Below are 15354 nucleotides of genomic sequence, written 5' to 3' on the forward strand. Positions count from 1 at the left end.
AGTTTTGTAGCTATCGTCTACGCAGGTCACCACATTAGTTTCTTCTTAAGTAAAAGTTTTAAAGCTGTAAGAGATTCACTACTTTATAAATCAGTTGTTACTTCCCAACGCTCTTGTAAGCGCTGCCCAGAAACAATCAGACACAGACATCTAATCTCCACTAGGCTGCAGGGAGCATGGAGAGTGTCAATAGAAATAAAATGTGAAGTACCTAAAGCACATCAAATGTCATTTTCCCTAATACACTCATTGTTGTGGTGATTATTCAACATCAGGCTGAGTCTCAATTTATTCTGGTGTCTGCTTTTTTGTATTATGCAATCAATACAATCTATACTTAAGTTTTGTACATTGTTAGAGTTCATAGTGAATAAATCTGAACATTTACACCTCTAATCTAGAATCTTACAGAACAGTTAACAACATAGTGCAAAGTATGGAATAAACTTCACAATATTACTGTTAAGAGCATTGTCTGCTATATCAAAGATTTGTTTGACACATTATTTTTGCTCATGACAGTGGTGAATCTCAGATGCTGCATTACATCTTGATGTGGTGTATCCTCAATTTTCATTGCATTAGACTTTTACTGAACTCAGTGTTGCAGCTGTTACAAGTTTATAAGTGAGCTGTGTCAGTTCAACCTCAAAAATATTTTCAGGCACTGATTGTGCATTGACTATTTTTATATTGTCACCCATGCCTGTACAATGGAAAAAAATGTAATATTATATGACCTGAATATCATTTGGCCAATGAGCAATGCATACCTTCTCTCTGCCCCTAGTCATTTAGCAAAAATGATCTTTTCTGCCCCAAACAACAACAACAAAAAATTTAGGAATGTACAGACTTTAACTTAAGAAAAAGAAACCATTTGTTAGAGATTGTTTCTACCTATACTAGCCAGTGTTTTTGTCTGCTTTTTTAATAATCTTTTTTAGGGTGAAAAGGGAACTGCTGGTGATCCCGGACCCAGAGGACCATATGGCTTGCCTGTAAGTTGCATGTGATTTGTACACATTGCATCTTTCATCGCTCCTTGATTAAACTATGTGCACTTTATGGCAGCTTTTCACCTGACAGTGCAATTAGTTGGAAAAAGTAAAGAGAGATAATAAGTCCTGACAATGCAAGGTCACCGGCCTGTGTCACAGGCCATGATTCTTGCTCATGCCTGCAGTTATGCAAAAGTAATGGAACAGATCTGACCAAAAGGAAACCTGGAGTTCAGGCACTTCTTTTTCTGCAACGTGTGGATTCCCTCCTGCCCTAATGATCACCAGAGCACTTTGGAGCTACAAGAGTTCAGGATAAAGGGCAACTGTGAAAGCTGTGACTTTATTCATGCCGATAAGCTGTGCAGATTTTCTTGCTGCAAAGCTTTTTTGCCATTATATTTTTGTTTTGCTTGACAGAGTAGGGACTCCTAGTTTTATTTTCACATGTGTGTGTGGTAGTGAGGAGCACTTTAAAAAGCTTGTTGGTTATTAGTAGGTAAAGATGGTGTATTTTAAATCAACCTTTTAAATAACTTTATCTGTTCCTAAAACATGGAACTTCATGGGTAGACCTTCTTTTGGAGTGAGGACAGCCCCACTGACTAGAATGATTTACGCCAATTTGCGGAAGGCTTGGTCAAATATAGGCATATGTCTGTTCCATACATGGACATACAAGAGAAGCTGTGCGAATAAATGTGTTTGGCAAGGCAGCGCCAGCCTCCCTAAGAAACCTGCAGTGTTTCCATTTCATTGTTTCCCTACCCTCTCCAGTCTGAATTGTTTGAGCCAAATGAATCTGAGCTGGAATAGGATTTGTGGTTTAACTGGATCTGTTTAATCGGATCAAGAGTCAATGACTGGAAAAGGTTTTCCGTCTGTGGAATGCTGGACTAATTGGCAATGCATGATGGTCTGAGGGGTACTTTAGTGAGTTAAAAAAAGGTCACATTTCTGTTCCTCCTTCTTGGGAACTGAAAATGAATGATGGGCCTTTTTGGTATTTTTTGGCTTGCTCCTGGAACCTGTATGCAATCTGCAGCAAAACTTTACAGTCAAGTTATCAGTTTCTGGAAATGTTAAACACTAATAGAAACGTCCTGCACCAATGGCAGTGCTCTGTGTACAGTCTTAGCAACATATGCTATTAAAGGGCAACTGGCATCAAGACGGCCCCTGGTATCAAAGTTCAGGGATGCTAACGCAGTTTATGTGGTTCTTTGGCAGGGCAGAGATGGCGAGCCTGGCCTTGATGTAAGTAGTATCCCTGGGCAATGCGCTCAGTAGTAGGTAAGCCTCTCACGAGGAGCAGCTTGCCGTGCTGAGCGCGTTTGTTTCCATTCAGCGTGCATGCGGAGCGCGCAGCGAGGCACGGAGCGCTGCGCTGGCGGCCTGTCTGCCATGAAGAGGGCAAAGGTTGTGCACAGCTGCACAGGCCTTACCTGCAGAGCTACATGTAGGGCTGGGAATACAGGCAGTTGGGCCTGTGGAAGTCAGCGGGATGAACCACTGCATTTGGTACGATAATGTTTTCCCAGGCAAAGCTATGGCTCATTCTGAGCAGAACAAGGAGGCACTAATGTCTGGTTAAATAAATTAATCCCTAATTAGGCAGAGTGATTGCATACCCCATACACAATATGTATTTCAAAATAGAGGCGCTTTCCTTGGCATGCTAGAAAGACTTAGTGAAATCCTTTCACTCTAGGCCTCATCTGAAATCCCTATTTTGGAGTCTTTTCTGGAAGTTACATGTACTACATAACATCGCCTGTTGTCATTTTGAGTGATACAATTTCTTTCTGTTGCTGGCAAAATGACTGTACTTAAATAGCAAGACTGACTTTTCTCACATACTCATGTGCATGCGTGTGCTTGTGTGTGCCCACACACATACATATGTACACACACAAAGCATGTAGTGAAATGGTCTTTTTATTTTTTCCAAGAGTATTTGGAAGGTGAAACTGCACAGGAACAAAAGCCAACCTATCTTTGTCCATTTTTTATAGGGTTTTCCTGGTCCTCGAGGAGAAAAGGGTGATATAGGAGAAAAGGGAGAAAAGGTGACCTAAGTGCTATTAACTGTTGTGTGATTCCTCAGCTCAGTCAGTGCAGCTGTCTTGATTTTATAAATTGTCCCATTAAACCTGATCTTTCTTTCCACTGTGTGCCAAAAGGCAGGTTACAGTTATGGGCTAAGCAAAGCACATGTGTGTTAGAAGACCACAAAAATTTAAGCACAGAAGTACTATATCAACACATGCCAAAGCAGAAAGAAGAGAAAGTTCTAGTCACAGCTGGGTTTTAGGCTTATTTTCTTCAGTCTATCCTATGCTTATTGAAAGTCCTTGTCAGACTGCAGTTCTTAATGTAGACATCACTGCAATGAGTCACTGAGATGCTAATTTCATCATGGAGACATCAACTCTGACCCTTGTCAGTATTTCTGATCCCATTGTGCCAAATGGATAAGGACAGGTACTATTTGCACTATTGTTTTTGGCATTGTCTTCCTTAACAATTCAGAGAAATAAATACTTACGCTTAGTGGATGTGGATTAAACAATATGCTACTTTCAGTACCCCTCAAAAACTTCCTTAAAATGAAAGTTAACAGAAACAGCCTAACTTCATTTTGGCTGTTTAGATACAATGCCTTGGAGATATACTCAAAAAAAAAAAAAAAAAAAAAAAAGGCAATTTAGGATGAGCCGCAGGCAGAGGAAGCTCATGAACAAACCTCCACCAGTCCTGAGCCACGTTCTCAGCTCCCTCATACTTGCTAAAAGCTGCTGAGTTAGCACTTACACCCAAACCTTGATATAGAAGTCCATATAATATGGCAGGTGATTTTTTTTTTCCAGACCTTTTTTTTTGCTTAGCTGACACATACAGATGCAGTTTAGAGTAGGTCCACATCCCACCAAGGAATCTCTGTCAATAATCAGGAGGAAAAAGTCACCGTATTGGTTTAAGGTACTATAAAATGTGCCCTCCACTCTGTCCCTTGTTATGTTGCTCGTACAGGGATCTCAGAGGTCTCTGATGTGTAACACAGATTTTGAACAGCTCTTTAAGCTGATGCAGTCAATAGTGTGCCCTTATATTGGGATGAATGGGGAGGATTATTACATGCCTAATCAATCCCATTGAGGCTACTTGAAGACTGTGTCCTGTATTTTGGGCCTTTCAGGAGGTGGGAATAGAATAGGAGACCTACAGTAGTTCCTTCTATCCTAAATATCTGTGAGTCTGTGCTTCCATGTACAGCTTGAGATAGAAGAAATGGAGCCAGCAGAGCCCCGGAAGATCCCCAGAAGCAAAACTGGGAAATTGGTAAAATAGCTGGCTTATATGACTCTTATTTCATGTGAAAACAGCACAGGAAAGATTCATGCACTCAGAACACATAAATTCCTGGTATTTTTAGTGTCCTAGAGTCCAGCATGGCCTATGAAATTCGATCTGCTTCAATAGAGATAAACCAGTTCACATGCTGAAGACCTGGCTTTTGATTTCTTGATTTCCTGGATTTTAAATATTGCTTAAATATTGCACATACAGATTAGCATATTAGCACAGATTAGATTTAGTAACCAAATTTGAATTGTATTGCAAAAATAATTGTCATTACTAAAATTTCAATGTGAGACAGGGATGCTTCTTTTTTCATAAAAATGTTTCGATAAGGAATAAATCTTCAGTTTTGAGATCACAGCCTAGACTGGTGATTTTTATGGTAGCCTGTCACTAGTTCTGATACAGTGAAACCAAGTCAGTGTTTGCATTATAATCTCTGTGTAACTTGGCTGAAAAAAAAAAAAACAAAAAAAACAGTGGTCTAGCTGTAATTATTCACATACAGTTATAGTCCAGGAGCACACATTACAAAAATACTTGTAAAATTGGTTTCCTATTTTTAAGTTGTATAAATAGAAAACAGTTTCTTAAAAATCTCTTAAATGCTGCACTCTAAATCTGAAAAAGAAAATTACCAAAAGATAACTGGTAGTTCAAATTTCACTTTTTTCAACTTTTCTCTTTTTAAAAAGGGTCAACAGTTAAAAAAAACTTACGTTGACTGTTAAGAAACAGTTAAGAGATGGCGTTGCATGGAGGATAAGGGTGTCCTGATCCAACTCTGCACAAATAATGTTGACAGAGGTGTCTGGTGTGTAACAGGCCTAGCTGGAAAAGCATTACCCTCCTCCCCACAGCCTCTGCGCTGATGAAAATTTGGGCCTGTTGGGCCTGGAGAGGCTTCCAGCTGTAACTGTGTTACAAAAGTGCCGCAGCTTTAGGTTTCTGTGCGCACTGAGGCAGGACTGGAAGTAAACATGTTTTTTTATTATTTTTTGATTATCCGTTGGATATGCTTGTATTTGTTCCCTGCGGATCCTCACAGTTCAGGGTAAGGAGGTTCAGCTTAAGGGAGAAGTCAGTGCATGGAAAAACTAGTAGACTGCTCAAGGAATTCGGACTGCTCTTTTCTCTATGCAGATTATTGATGAATGCGTTGGTTGGAATAAGATCTGAGGTTTGCTCTACAAGATGGAAGTTTAAATAGCCAGCTGCTGACTTGTAACTCAGCAAGTCAATGAAATATATATCTTAAATACATATATTAAGAGTTAGAAACACTGCTTACATATTTTCAGAATCATTTTCAGAATATGTCTGTGCTTGTGTTACACCAAGCACAAATAACATGAGATTTAACCAGGAACCTGTAGGTTTTCTTTGCTACAAGCCATATTTGTAGATATGATATGAAAACTTAGCCAATTTACAATTCCTGGCTCATGTTTTTTTATTATGTTATAATCTTACAACTTGCTAAATAAAAATATTTGGGTTGTTTTCCTCATAAATTTTAATTTACAACTTTTTGGCACACAGAAAAGATAGATGAGGAACTCTGTTCCTGTGTGGTCATGAGTACAGTATGTTTGGTTTATGATATATTTTTTAATTTGTATGTGAAATATGCAGTGATATTACATGAATAATGTACTTTCCTTTTAAAATATGTTATAGCTATTTTTATTGGTGTGAAAATGGCTTCTGTTAATTGATTAAGTCTTTCTGTGCTGGCATGGATCTAGTTTAATATCAGTTTACTATGTTTTACCAAAATCTGTCTGTGTTTCCAAAGGGGCATTCCTACCTTCTCCTTCTACCTTCATTCCTTATAATTCCTGTCTTTTTTACCCTTTTCCTCACAAATTAAATCCTCCCAATAGCCACAACCTCCCTTGCTGGTTCTCCAGTGCCATACTAATTTTCCTTTGACTATTTTTTCCTATTTCTTTGTGATACTCCTGATTTACTTATCCTTTCTATCCCATTTTTTACAATCCCGTTCCAATTTGTTTCTTTTTTTTAACAGAAGCTTTTTTGATTTTTGTCAAACTCAGAGCGAGCCTGAAATTCATTTACCATTGTGATCAACTGGTGTGATATCAGTTATAAAATGAACTCTTAAAACATCATATACTGCTTGAAGGTGAGGTCATCTTTACAGATAGATTTGAGGGGAGTAGAGAGAGAAAATAAAGAATAGCTTTACTATGTCAAATTTCTGTGAGTAATCTAAGCTTTGGAAATCTCATTTTGAAAAGAAAACTCAATGCAAAGTCAAGGGACTGAATTACATGAAAATAAGTAGATGAAATGTTTCCTGCAGTAGAAGGAGCACTTAAATGTTGGAACATTTAGACACAAGAGTGTAATTATCACTTGTTTTTGATATCAGGATATTATGATATCATTGATAGTGCCACAGCATCTCTCCAGCAAGCAGTTTGGGTCTTTTGATTCCTATAACAGGGCTTGAAACAAAGGCTCACATTGTATCTGGAGGAGTGTCAGTGTGCCCAATACCAACAGCAGCAGTGGGACAGTGTTTGTCCCGAACTCCATCAGAAGGCCCAGATGCAGGAGACTTATTTAGCAAAGGATGCTCTGGGTCAAACTTGCCCTTGACAGCCCACCAAGAAACTTGGCAGGATTTTGTCAGAAATTTTGCAAGCCTTGCCAGCCAGGCCTCAGCAATTTTCAGAAAAACTAAAAATTTGGGGCTTGTAGAGTTAGAAGTTAACTAGTAACAAATTTGCTAAGGGACCTGCCAATTTCAGTATAGGGTGCATCTACACTTCAGAATTTGAGAAAATAGGAGACACCTGATTTTAGATTATCTGGTGGCAAAGGCTTGTAGGCCTGCCTCTATCTCAAGAAATCAGTCTGCTATTTCAAGCCCTGCTCTAGGGTTCAAAACTTTCATAATAATGATATGAAATATCAACACAAAATAATACCAACTGATTGCAGTTCTTTGCTTGTGATCATATCATTTATTTTTCCACACAATGCACCATCCAAACCAGAACACAGTGGTAAGTGTCCTTTCAGCTCTCCATTGGCTTAAAAAGAAAACTCCAAACTTTTGAACCAATCTTACTTTTTTTTTTTTTTTTTTTCCAAACGAATGAAACATGTTTTATCCAAACCATTGTGTCCACAGGGGGAAAAGGGAAAGAAAGGCAAAAAGGGGCCTAAAGGGGAGAAAGGAGAACAGGGTGCTCCTGGATTAGATGCACCTTGCCCATTGGTACGTCTCACTTGTGTATTGGACAAGTCGATCCTGCTGCTGTAGATTGATGCAATAAGAAATGAGGGGAGAGGAACAAGCACCAAGTCGAGTGTGAGCTGTTACCATTGGTCAACAGAACCTCATCTTGAGGTCTGGAAATTGAGAATAGACTTTGTGTCCTCCTAACCTGATATAAAGTCCTTCGAGCAAAATCCCAATTTTGTTATTTTCTGCTGAACATGTTGGAAGGGAACCAAATCTGTTGTGCAGCAGTCAGTGCCTCACAGCTTGCAGGACCAGGGCTGTGAGCTTGCTCCTCTTGCCTCACCATTGTTGTTTGTTTACTCCAGCTAAGTCAATACCAAAGGCATTTCCTTGACAGTAACATTGCAAGTTAATCTTTACAAACAGGGATTCCGTGGAATTAAGGGGGAAAAAGGGGAGCCAGGCCAGCCTGGCCTGGATGGGCTGGATGCCCCTTGCCAATTGGTACAGTATTTCTCTTTCCTACCAACCCTGCATGCGGTTCCTTTGTTTGTAGTCAGCCATTCTCAGTGTAAAGTAATGTTTTTCTGAGCAGATTTTACATTATTTACTAACACATGCATGCGCATGAATAAACCAGCTGCTTCAGTGATCATAACTGTAATGAGTGAACACACATTTTTGCTGACACCTTTAATCTAACTCTTGGCAGCCTTTCCCATATCACATGCCAATTTATAAGTTTGTGTCCTTCCTACATTTTTCCCCAAGAGTTGTTTGTTTTTTTCCTCACAAAATGTCTATTGCCTTACTCACCCTGAACGCAAGTCTTTGTAGCAAACCAGCACAATGTCCACTTCTAATCAAGCCTGATGACTTCTGTCTGCACTGGCTCCCTTCACACTTGCCTGCCCTGGAGCTATTCTGCACCCTGGACTTCTTTTCAAGTCTGTGGAGTCTTGGGTACACGTATTCAAGATTTGGTTAAGATGAGATTTGTGTAAGAAGGAGCACCTCTAAAATCACACCAAGGTTTCCACTAAGCAAAGCTGAAGCCTGATCCCCCAGACCTTATACAAGCAGTACTTTAGCTGCCTGGCCCCTCCATCAAATAGAATTCAGATCACATTACGAAAAACTTACCTGAGGTTTGTAAGAAGATAACAGTCTGCAGCCCAATCCCTCACTGTCTTTGTTATTTAACGTCTTCAATTTAATGGTCTTACCCTTGGAACTTACCTTCCTGAAACACACACAACACTCCCCCACTTCCCTGTTAGCATGAATTCGAGTTCCCACCTATACTAAAATTCTCCTTGTTTACCCTCTCCCTTGTACCAATCTGGCAACACTGATTTTTATTTAATAGCAGAGTAAGTTCAAATACTTTCCATTTCAAAAATGAACAGTACATTCACATTTCCTAAAGATACAAAGTTTTTTTTATTATTGGCAGTAAAATTTTATCTGCATGTTCTGATACTGTGTGGTAGTTGAGCACGGTTCTCCAAGATGAATGTTAAGTAGACTTTATTATCAACTATGACATTTCTAATTTAAAGTTATCAGTGGATTTTATTCTTAAATATATAGTCCATGTTATATTTTGTTTGTTTCCAATTAATGATAACCGTATCTCATATATTTTGTTGGGGGTAATCAAGCATGCTTTCATAATGTAAAAATGTGTCTCTGTTCCTCTATTATCATTTGTATCTGGAGATTCATAAACAACTACCGATGAAGGAAAAATATTCCATTCATAGGTAATTACTAGAATAAGTCATTAAGCAGACACTGCTCTTCCTTGCTTTGGACAGCAGGCCATTCCCATCAGCTTATACACACTCACATTAAAAAATTCTCATATTAATCACTATTTTGAGCATATCTTCATGTAATAATTATTTCTCCTCTTTATTCTAAGAAATGTCAAGGCCTCATTTATATTTTCTTCTAGCTTATAGTCTAGTGGCATAATATATGTTGCTAATGTTTAGCATTTAACTCTTTGACGGATAAGCCCTTTATAGCTATTTAAATTGAAATTAATTCCACAGCACAACAGATCTGCTTAACAGATCAAATATTTGCTGTGATCTTAGTAGACATACAGAAATGCCTGAAAGCAGGGTGGTGGCGGAAAAGACATGCAGTCACTCTCACTAACATAGCAAATTAGATGGCCTTGCTGTTCAAACTCTGAAACAGTCAATGCTGCCTCCGTCCTTATCTTCAAAGATTTCTTTCTGCTGTTTCATCAGGAAACGTGTGCAGGGCCGAAGCTTTCACTGCTTCATTTGAAAACTAAGAATGAAAGTAAGCAGAGAAAGATTCTAGTAGAATTTGAGTATAACTATCTTATCACTGGCTTAACTTTGTACTAGAGGGCCATGAAAAAAAAAGCAATACACTCCAGATAAAAGTGATAACATTTTCGCTCATAGATCTGGTACATTCAGCTAGAGATTGTTAAGAATGACAGCCCAGATTGTTGATAATGCACAGCCTGAGCTCTTAACAGCAATGGGAAAGTGATTAAGATGGTCTTGCGATTAGATAAACAGTAGTAATGATTTAGAAAAAACAAACCTTTCTGGCAGGGAGGCATGTATGTATGTATGGTGTAAACATTCTCTCCTTTGTTTTTTTCCTTCACCCTGAGAATGAGAGATAACTGTTAAGTTAGGAAATAGTAGTGATTTATTAGCTAGAAAGGCAAAGTTGCTCCAGCTGTTCTGACAGATACTGAGAAACTATCTATTATGCAAACCTAACTGTGTTCTTCTTCACTCCCTAACCCCAAAACAGGGTCCTGATGGATTACCAATGCCTGGCTGTTGGCAAAAGGTAGGATGGGCAGAGTTTCTTCTTCCTGGGGTACACAGAAAATCCTGTCACAGTCATACTGCACAGTGTGCTGATATACTTAAGAATCCCTTTGACAGTTCAGTGTATGCGGCAACATTTAATAAGACTTTTCCATGACAGGATTTGGTGTTACAAGGTTGTAAAAAAATATACACAGAAGTAATAAATCATTGAAGCAGTATTTAAGAAGAATTGGCAGTGAATTTCTGGAAATTCAAAACTTCTTTTTTAATATGAGAAGTCATGCATCCTTTGGTTTCTGCGCATGAAACACTGGTTGCTACTCTTTGTAAAAGCTCATGGATATGGTAGCTCTGTCAACTAGATGTACTGTTCTTTTATGGACTGTTTTTTTTCTGGAATGCATTAGAGAAAAGAAGTGCATCTTGCCTTCTCTTTGCTTTATCTTTCTATTCATGTGGTACATTTTCCTGATGGTTTTATTAGATCTTACCATTATCTTATGTCCTGTTAACTGGCAACATTATTTGGTAATGACTTAACCTAGACAAGGTTTAAAAATATTAGTATGCAGAGCAAAGCTGTAAGTGGGTATTGGCACACTAATACACTAGAAAAAATAACCACAAGTGAAATTCTGGATGTGTATAAACCAGTGACAAAACAGTTACTGAATTAATTGGAGGCAAGTTTTTGCCCCAAGCCTTTTTCAGAACTATTTCCAGGTTGTTATTTCCCAAGAGTAGCCTCTGAATGATGAGAATGGTTGTGTGCAAAATACTTTGTTTGAGAACTGTCCGTTCACATGTTGCTCTGTGGGTTAGAAGGTGAGTGTAGGCTCCAAGCCAGGAAGTGCATGAGCTGCTATGAGCAGGTGTGCAAATCAGGCAACTGACAAGTGTCCTTACACATGTGTCCTTACACATGTCTAGCCAGAGGGATGGTAAACAGCATTTGTTGAGCAGTTATTCATGGTACAGCTAGGCACCCCACATAGGCAGACCACTATTTTTTCCTATTTATTTGCTTGCTTTCACATAAGAAAATTTAGATCTATTTGCAAAGACCCAGTAATTAATGAGCCACCAATAAAAAGGTATTTTACTTTCTGTAGCAAAAATGCCATTTCCAATTTTAAAAAAGAGGGAAGGAAACCAAAGGGCCAGGCAAAGGAGAGTATTTGTAAACCAGTTCTTACTAAATGTGCTTGTACCTTCTATTTCTTTTTTGTGTGTCTTTTGATGAACAATAGTTTCTGAAAAGAGTCAAGGTAGCTGAGGGCCAAATGTAATACTCAAAATCTTATCAAGTTACTAGTACTTCCACGGGATGATGTGTACACTCCTGCGCATCCTGTTGCTGGAAGGGAACGCAAGTCACTCCACCTCTCAGGACAGCTCCTTTTACTACACAAAGCCAGTTAATTGGTAATGAAGAATTTCCTCCTCTTTAGTCCCAAGAGTGACTGGAGCAGATTGGCACATTGTTTTAAATTGTTCTGCTTTCAAAAAAAGTTGCTGAGAAAAATAAACAAACAAAAGCCTAAGTAAGTTGAAAAACTAATTTTGATATATATACACACACACACACACACACACACCCCTTAATTATACCAAAATAATTATTCCCACTAAGTAGAAAGGGAAGTTGCCAAGCATCTTTTGTAAGCACTGCCTCAAACAGCTGAAAAAACCTACAGTAATTACTACTGTTGTGGGCATATCTGAAGAATAGCTGGTGCTGAGAAAATGAAGATAAAATTCTACCATATCCATGTATTTATTGGAATAGAAATTTGAAATAGTGATTTACTAACCTGGTCAATCTGTATCTCTTTTTATCTCTTTGCAGTGATGACTCTAACCTTACAAGCATGAAGTTGTGTATAGTGCTCCACTTTTTGTATTTATAGTTGAAAACTGAAAATTTGATTTTACAAGTCTGAGATATGTTTACATGTAGCTGCTTCTACTTGTTTGCAGTAGTCCATGTGTACATTTTCTTTCCACTTACATCTGCAGTTAGATGTTATATAACTGCAGGAGAAACCTGCAAGACTCTCTTGAGAGATCTATACAGACATTGATAATAGAAATCTGATAATTTCTGTAAATCCTTATATTTTGGCTTGTGGACCTGCATGGACAATGAGTGCCATGAACTAGTTTACAAGAAATTGTGACCAAATAAGAGCTAAATGCTATCAAATGTACTGTACCAGCTGCCATTGGAGTTTACTGCCTTGGCTTCCGTGTCCATCCTAAATGCTTCACTGATTCATGCCACCATATCTGCTTGTACCGCCTAAAAAGCATGAGTTGTGTGCCAGACCTGCTTGTTGTGTGATCACGTCACCTGCTAAATGGCTGCTCACTGTGACCTTTGATTCAAACTTCTGAATTGTTTCCTTTTGTCATCTAAAGGGAGTCACACCATGGCTTATTGCTAAAAAGAGATAAAGCAGAGGAGAGTAGAAAGAGGCCTTGAATTTTTGGGGAATGCAGTTCCAGCTGCAGGTGGATGGCTTCGAGCTTTGTGGGTCACCTTCGTGCAGACCGGTCCTACCCGTTGATCAGCATCGGTTTGCCTTGCGCTGCTCACGGTCATGAAGACATTGGTGACAGGACCTGCCGACTGCTTCATCCAGAAGGAGAGAAGTTTGGAGAAGCCAGACTTCGCTGTAGGTTGCTTGAAAAGGTTACAAAGATGCTGCAGGGATCACTGGACAGCAGATGCTGCTGGAGACCAGAAGCTTCTCAACCTTACGATATGTGCTCTATGTACTGTGTTTTAGGACTGCTGAAAGAAGCATTTCTGAGACAGGGGGAATTGGAACATTCTCCTCTGGCAAACTGTGGAACTGACTAGTTATGTATGTACCGTAGCGTGCTTTTTCAGGTGATTCAATTGTTGACTTTCACTGCAGAGTTTTGGAAGCTGTGGTTAATTTTATTTTTATCGTAACAGTTTCCATAAAGGATACATTTCAATAATCTATTCAACATTTGTGATGATGGCTTTGAGGAAAGTAATTCAAATCATATGTTTGTCTTGTTTCAGTATTAACAGTTTTTCTTTTTACAGTTTTTGAAACCTTTAAATTTAAAAAAGTGTTTATTTTTAGGTTTCATGGGCTGAGTTTTTTTCATTTTGTTCTTATTCTGCTGTTGCAATGACTTTGGTGTACGTTGTTACCCAGAAAACACTAGAGAAATGTCGATGTGGTTACTGTTGCACTCTTGTCATCATTGTACACTGTAAGAGGTGTAATTATTTCTCCATTTCTGATCAGATGACTAGGATTTAAGAGAAACATGGGCAACAATTTGCTTCTTTTTTTTTAATTACAAGGAGTATCTAATTGATGCACATTTGTAATGTTTTGCAACAGGCATTTTATATGATCTTGAGTCTTCATATGGTGCACTGTACTTAGTTAAGAGATTAGTTTATGAGATGGTGCCATATTTGGCAGAAAGAAATTCTTTTCATATCACCTCAATTCCTAATGCATAGCAGGATGGTAATTATTTTAGTTACTTTTCTGAGTGTTTTGTGTGTGTGTGTGTGTGTGTGTGTGTGTGTGTGTGTGTGTGTGTGTGTGTGTCCCTAGAGCTGAGGAAGGCAGCTTGTTTCCATCCATGTGTGGGCAGCTTGTCTATCTGCAAATGCACAGATTCCTTGACTGGTCATTTCTGAGTTGTGTGAAGATGAAGCCCTGCTGTGGTTGCACTTTCCAACATCACTTTAGAATCCCAGATCAGTAGAACTGCAGCTCTAGTGCTGCTTCTCACCTTGCTAAATGCTGATTGTCATTGTTGTATATCAGGGACAAAAACATCCTTTCCTGGAGGAAAATCTTACACAACATTTTTTAAAAAAATCTCAAAATTACTTTTGAGGCCTCTATCTAATAGCACCCTGCTAGAAAAATAAAGTTTCATATATAGATAGATGGATGGAAATTTAGAGAGATACACAGAGAAAATAATTTTTAATGCTCAATTTCATCTTTCTCACAATACAAGATAAACAAATGTTCATAGATATGAGGAAGAGTATTTTCTTTGTTTAAACTAACTCAGATATCATATTGTGTTGCATAATTTAATATAAAGTTTGATTAATTAGAATGGTACAGTACTAACAGCAATAAAGACTTTTCCAGGAAGGGGAAAAGAGGAGCATCATATAAACCCTTCTATTTCTCAATTTTATTATTATACCAGTTTCAAAAGAACCATTTCAAAATCAGAAAAAAACACAAACAAAAAAACAAGTTGAGGAGCAAGGTACCACGTCAACTTAAAGGAATTTCTTTAGTATTAAGTGTTCTGACTTGAATTATACGCACATTATAGATGCATGTTTTTGTAAACTATCAAATAATGGCAACTATACAGTAACATAAGTATATTCTTTAAATATGTCCCTTGGAGTATTCGAATGCAAGATAAAGTAGGATGTATACTATTTGGCTAGTCATTTTAGCAATTCTATATTGCGAAAGTCCACAAACACAAATCATTTTAAGAAATAGCATCAAAACCTATCAAATGGATCAATAAAACTGGTGGAATTTTTGTTCATGGTTTCTTCATTTAAAAAAGACAATTTAGATTCATTACTGTTAAATGTAATTTAACATTATTTTTACTCCAAAACATCAGTCAAAACTTGGTTTTCCTTTAACTCACTGACTCCAAGGCCTGACAGAACAAATACTTACATATATATATATATTCATTTTCTTTATTGCAAAGTAATTTCTGTACTTGACTGCTTCCAGACAGCTATGCTGTTTACCTCAATTTATCTTAACTTCCTAAAGCCTCTGTATTGTTTAGTGCCATGAAAAGGTTAATCCCTTAAGTCATAGTGGGTGAACAGCAGATACATAATGTAATTTGACAGGTTAAGCTAAATATATAAATTTGA

The 15354-nt window shown here is 38.0% G+C and overlaps 1 protein-coding gene across 1 annotated transcript in view; it reads left to right on the forward strand.

Moving 5' to 3' along the window:
- COL25A1 (collagen type XXV alpha 1 chain) overlaps window positions 1-12856 on the forward strand; it is a 64529-nt gene extending 51673 nt beyond the window's left edge. Inside the window, exons 22-27 of the mRNA XM_010226093.2 lie at window positions 948-1001; window positions 2232-2258; window positions 3017-3070; window positions 8011-8088; window positions 10396-10434; window positions 12268-12856. Of these exons, the coding sequence (XP_010224395.2) occupies window positions 948-1001; window positions 2232-2258; window positions 3017-3070; window positions 8011-8088; window positions 10396-10434; window positions 12268-12270 (255 nt within the window). The 3' untranslated portion in view covers window positions 12271-12856. The remainder of the gene's footprint in view (window positions 1-947; window positions 1002-2231; window positions 2259-3016; window positions 3071-8010; window positions 8089-10395; window positions 10435-12267) is intronic.
- The last annotated feature ends 2498 nt before the right edge of the window (window positions 12857-15354 follow it).

The sequence above is a fragment of the Tinamus guttatus genome, unplaced genomic scaffold, assembly GCF_059628265.1.
Source record: "Tinamus guttatus ecotype Peru unplaced genomic scaffold, ASM5962826v1 Tinamus_guttatus_pri_ptg000202l, whole genome shotgun sequence".
Classification (NCBI taxonomy): domain Eukaryota; kingdom Metazoa; phylum Chordata; class Aves; order Tinamiformes; family Tinamidae; genus Tinamus; species Tinamus guttatus.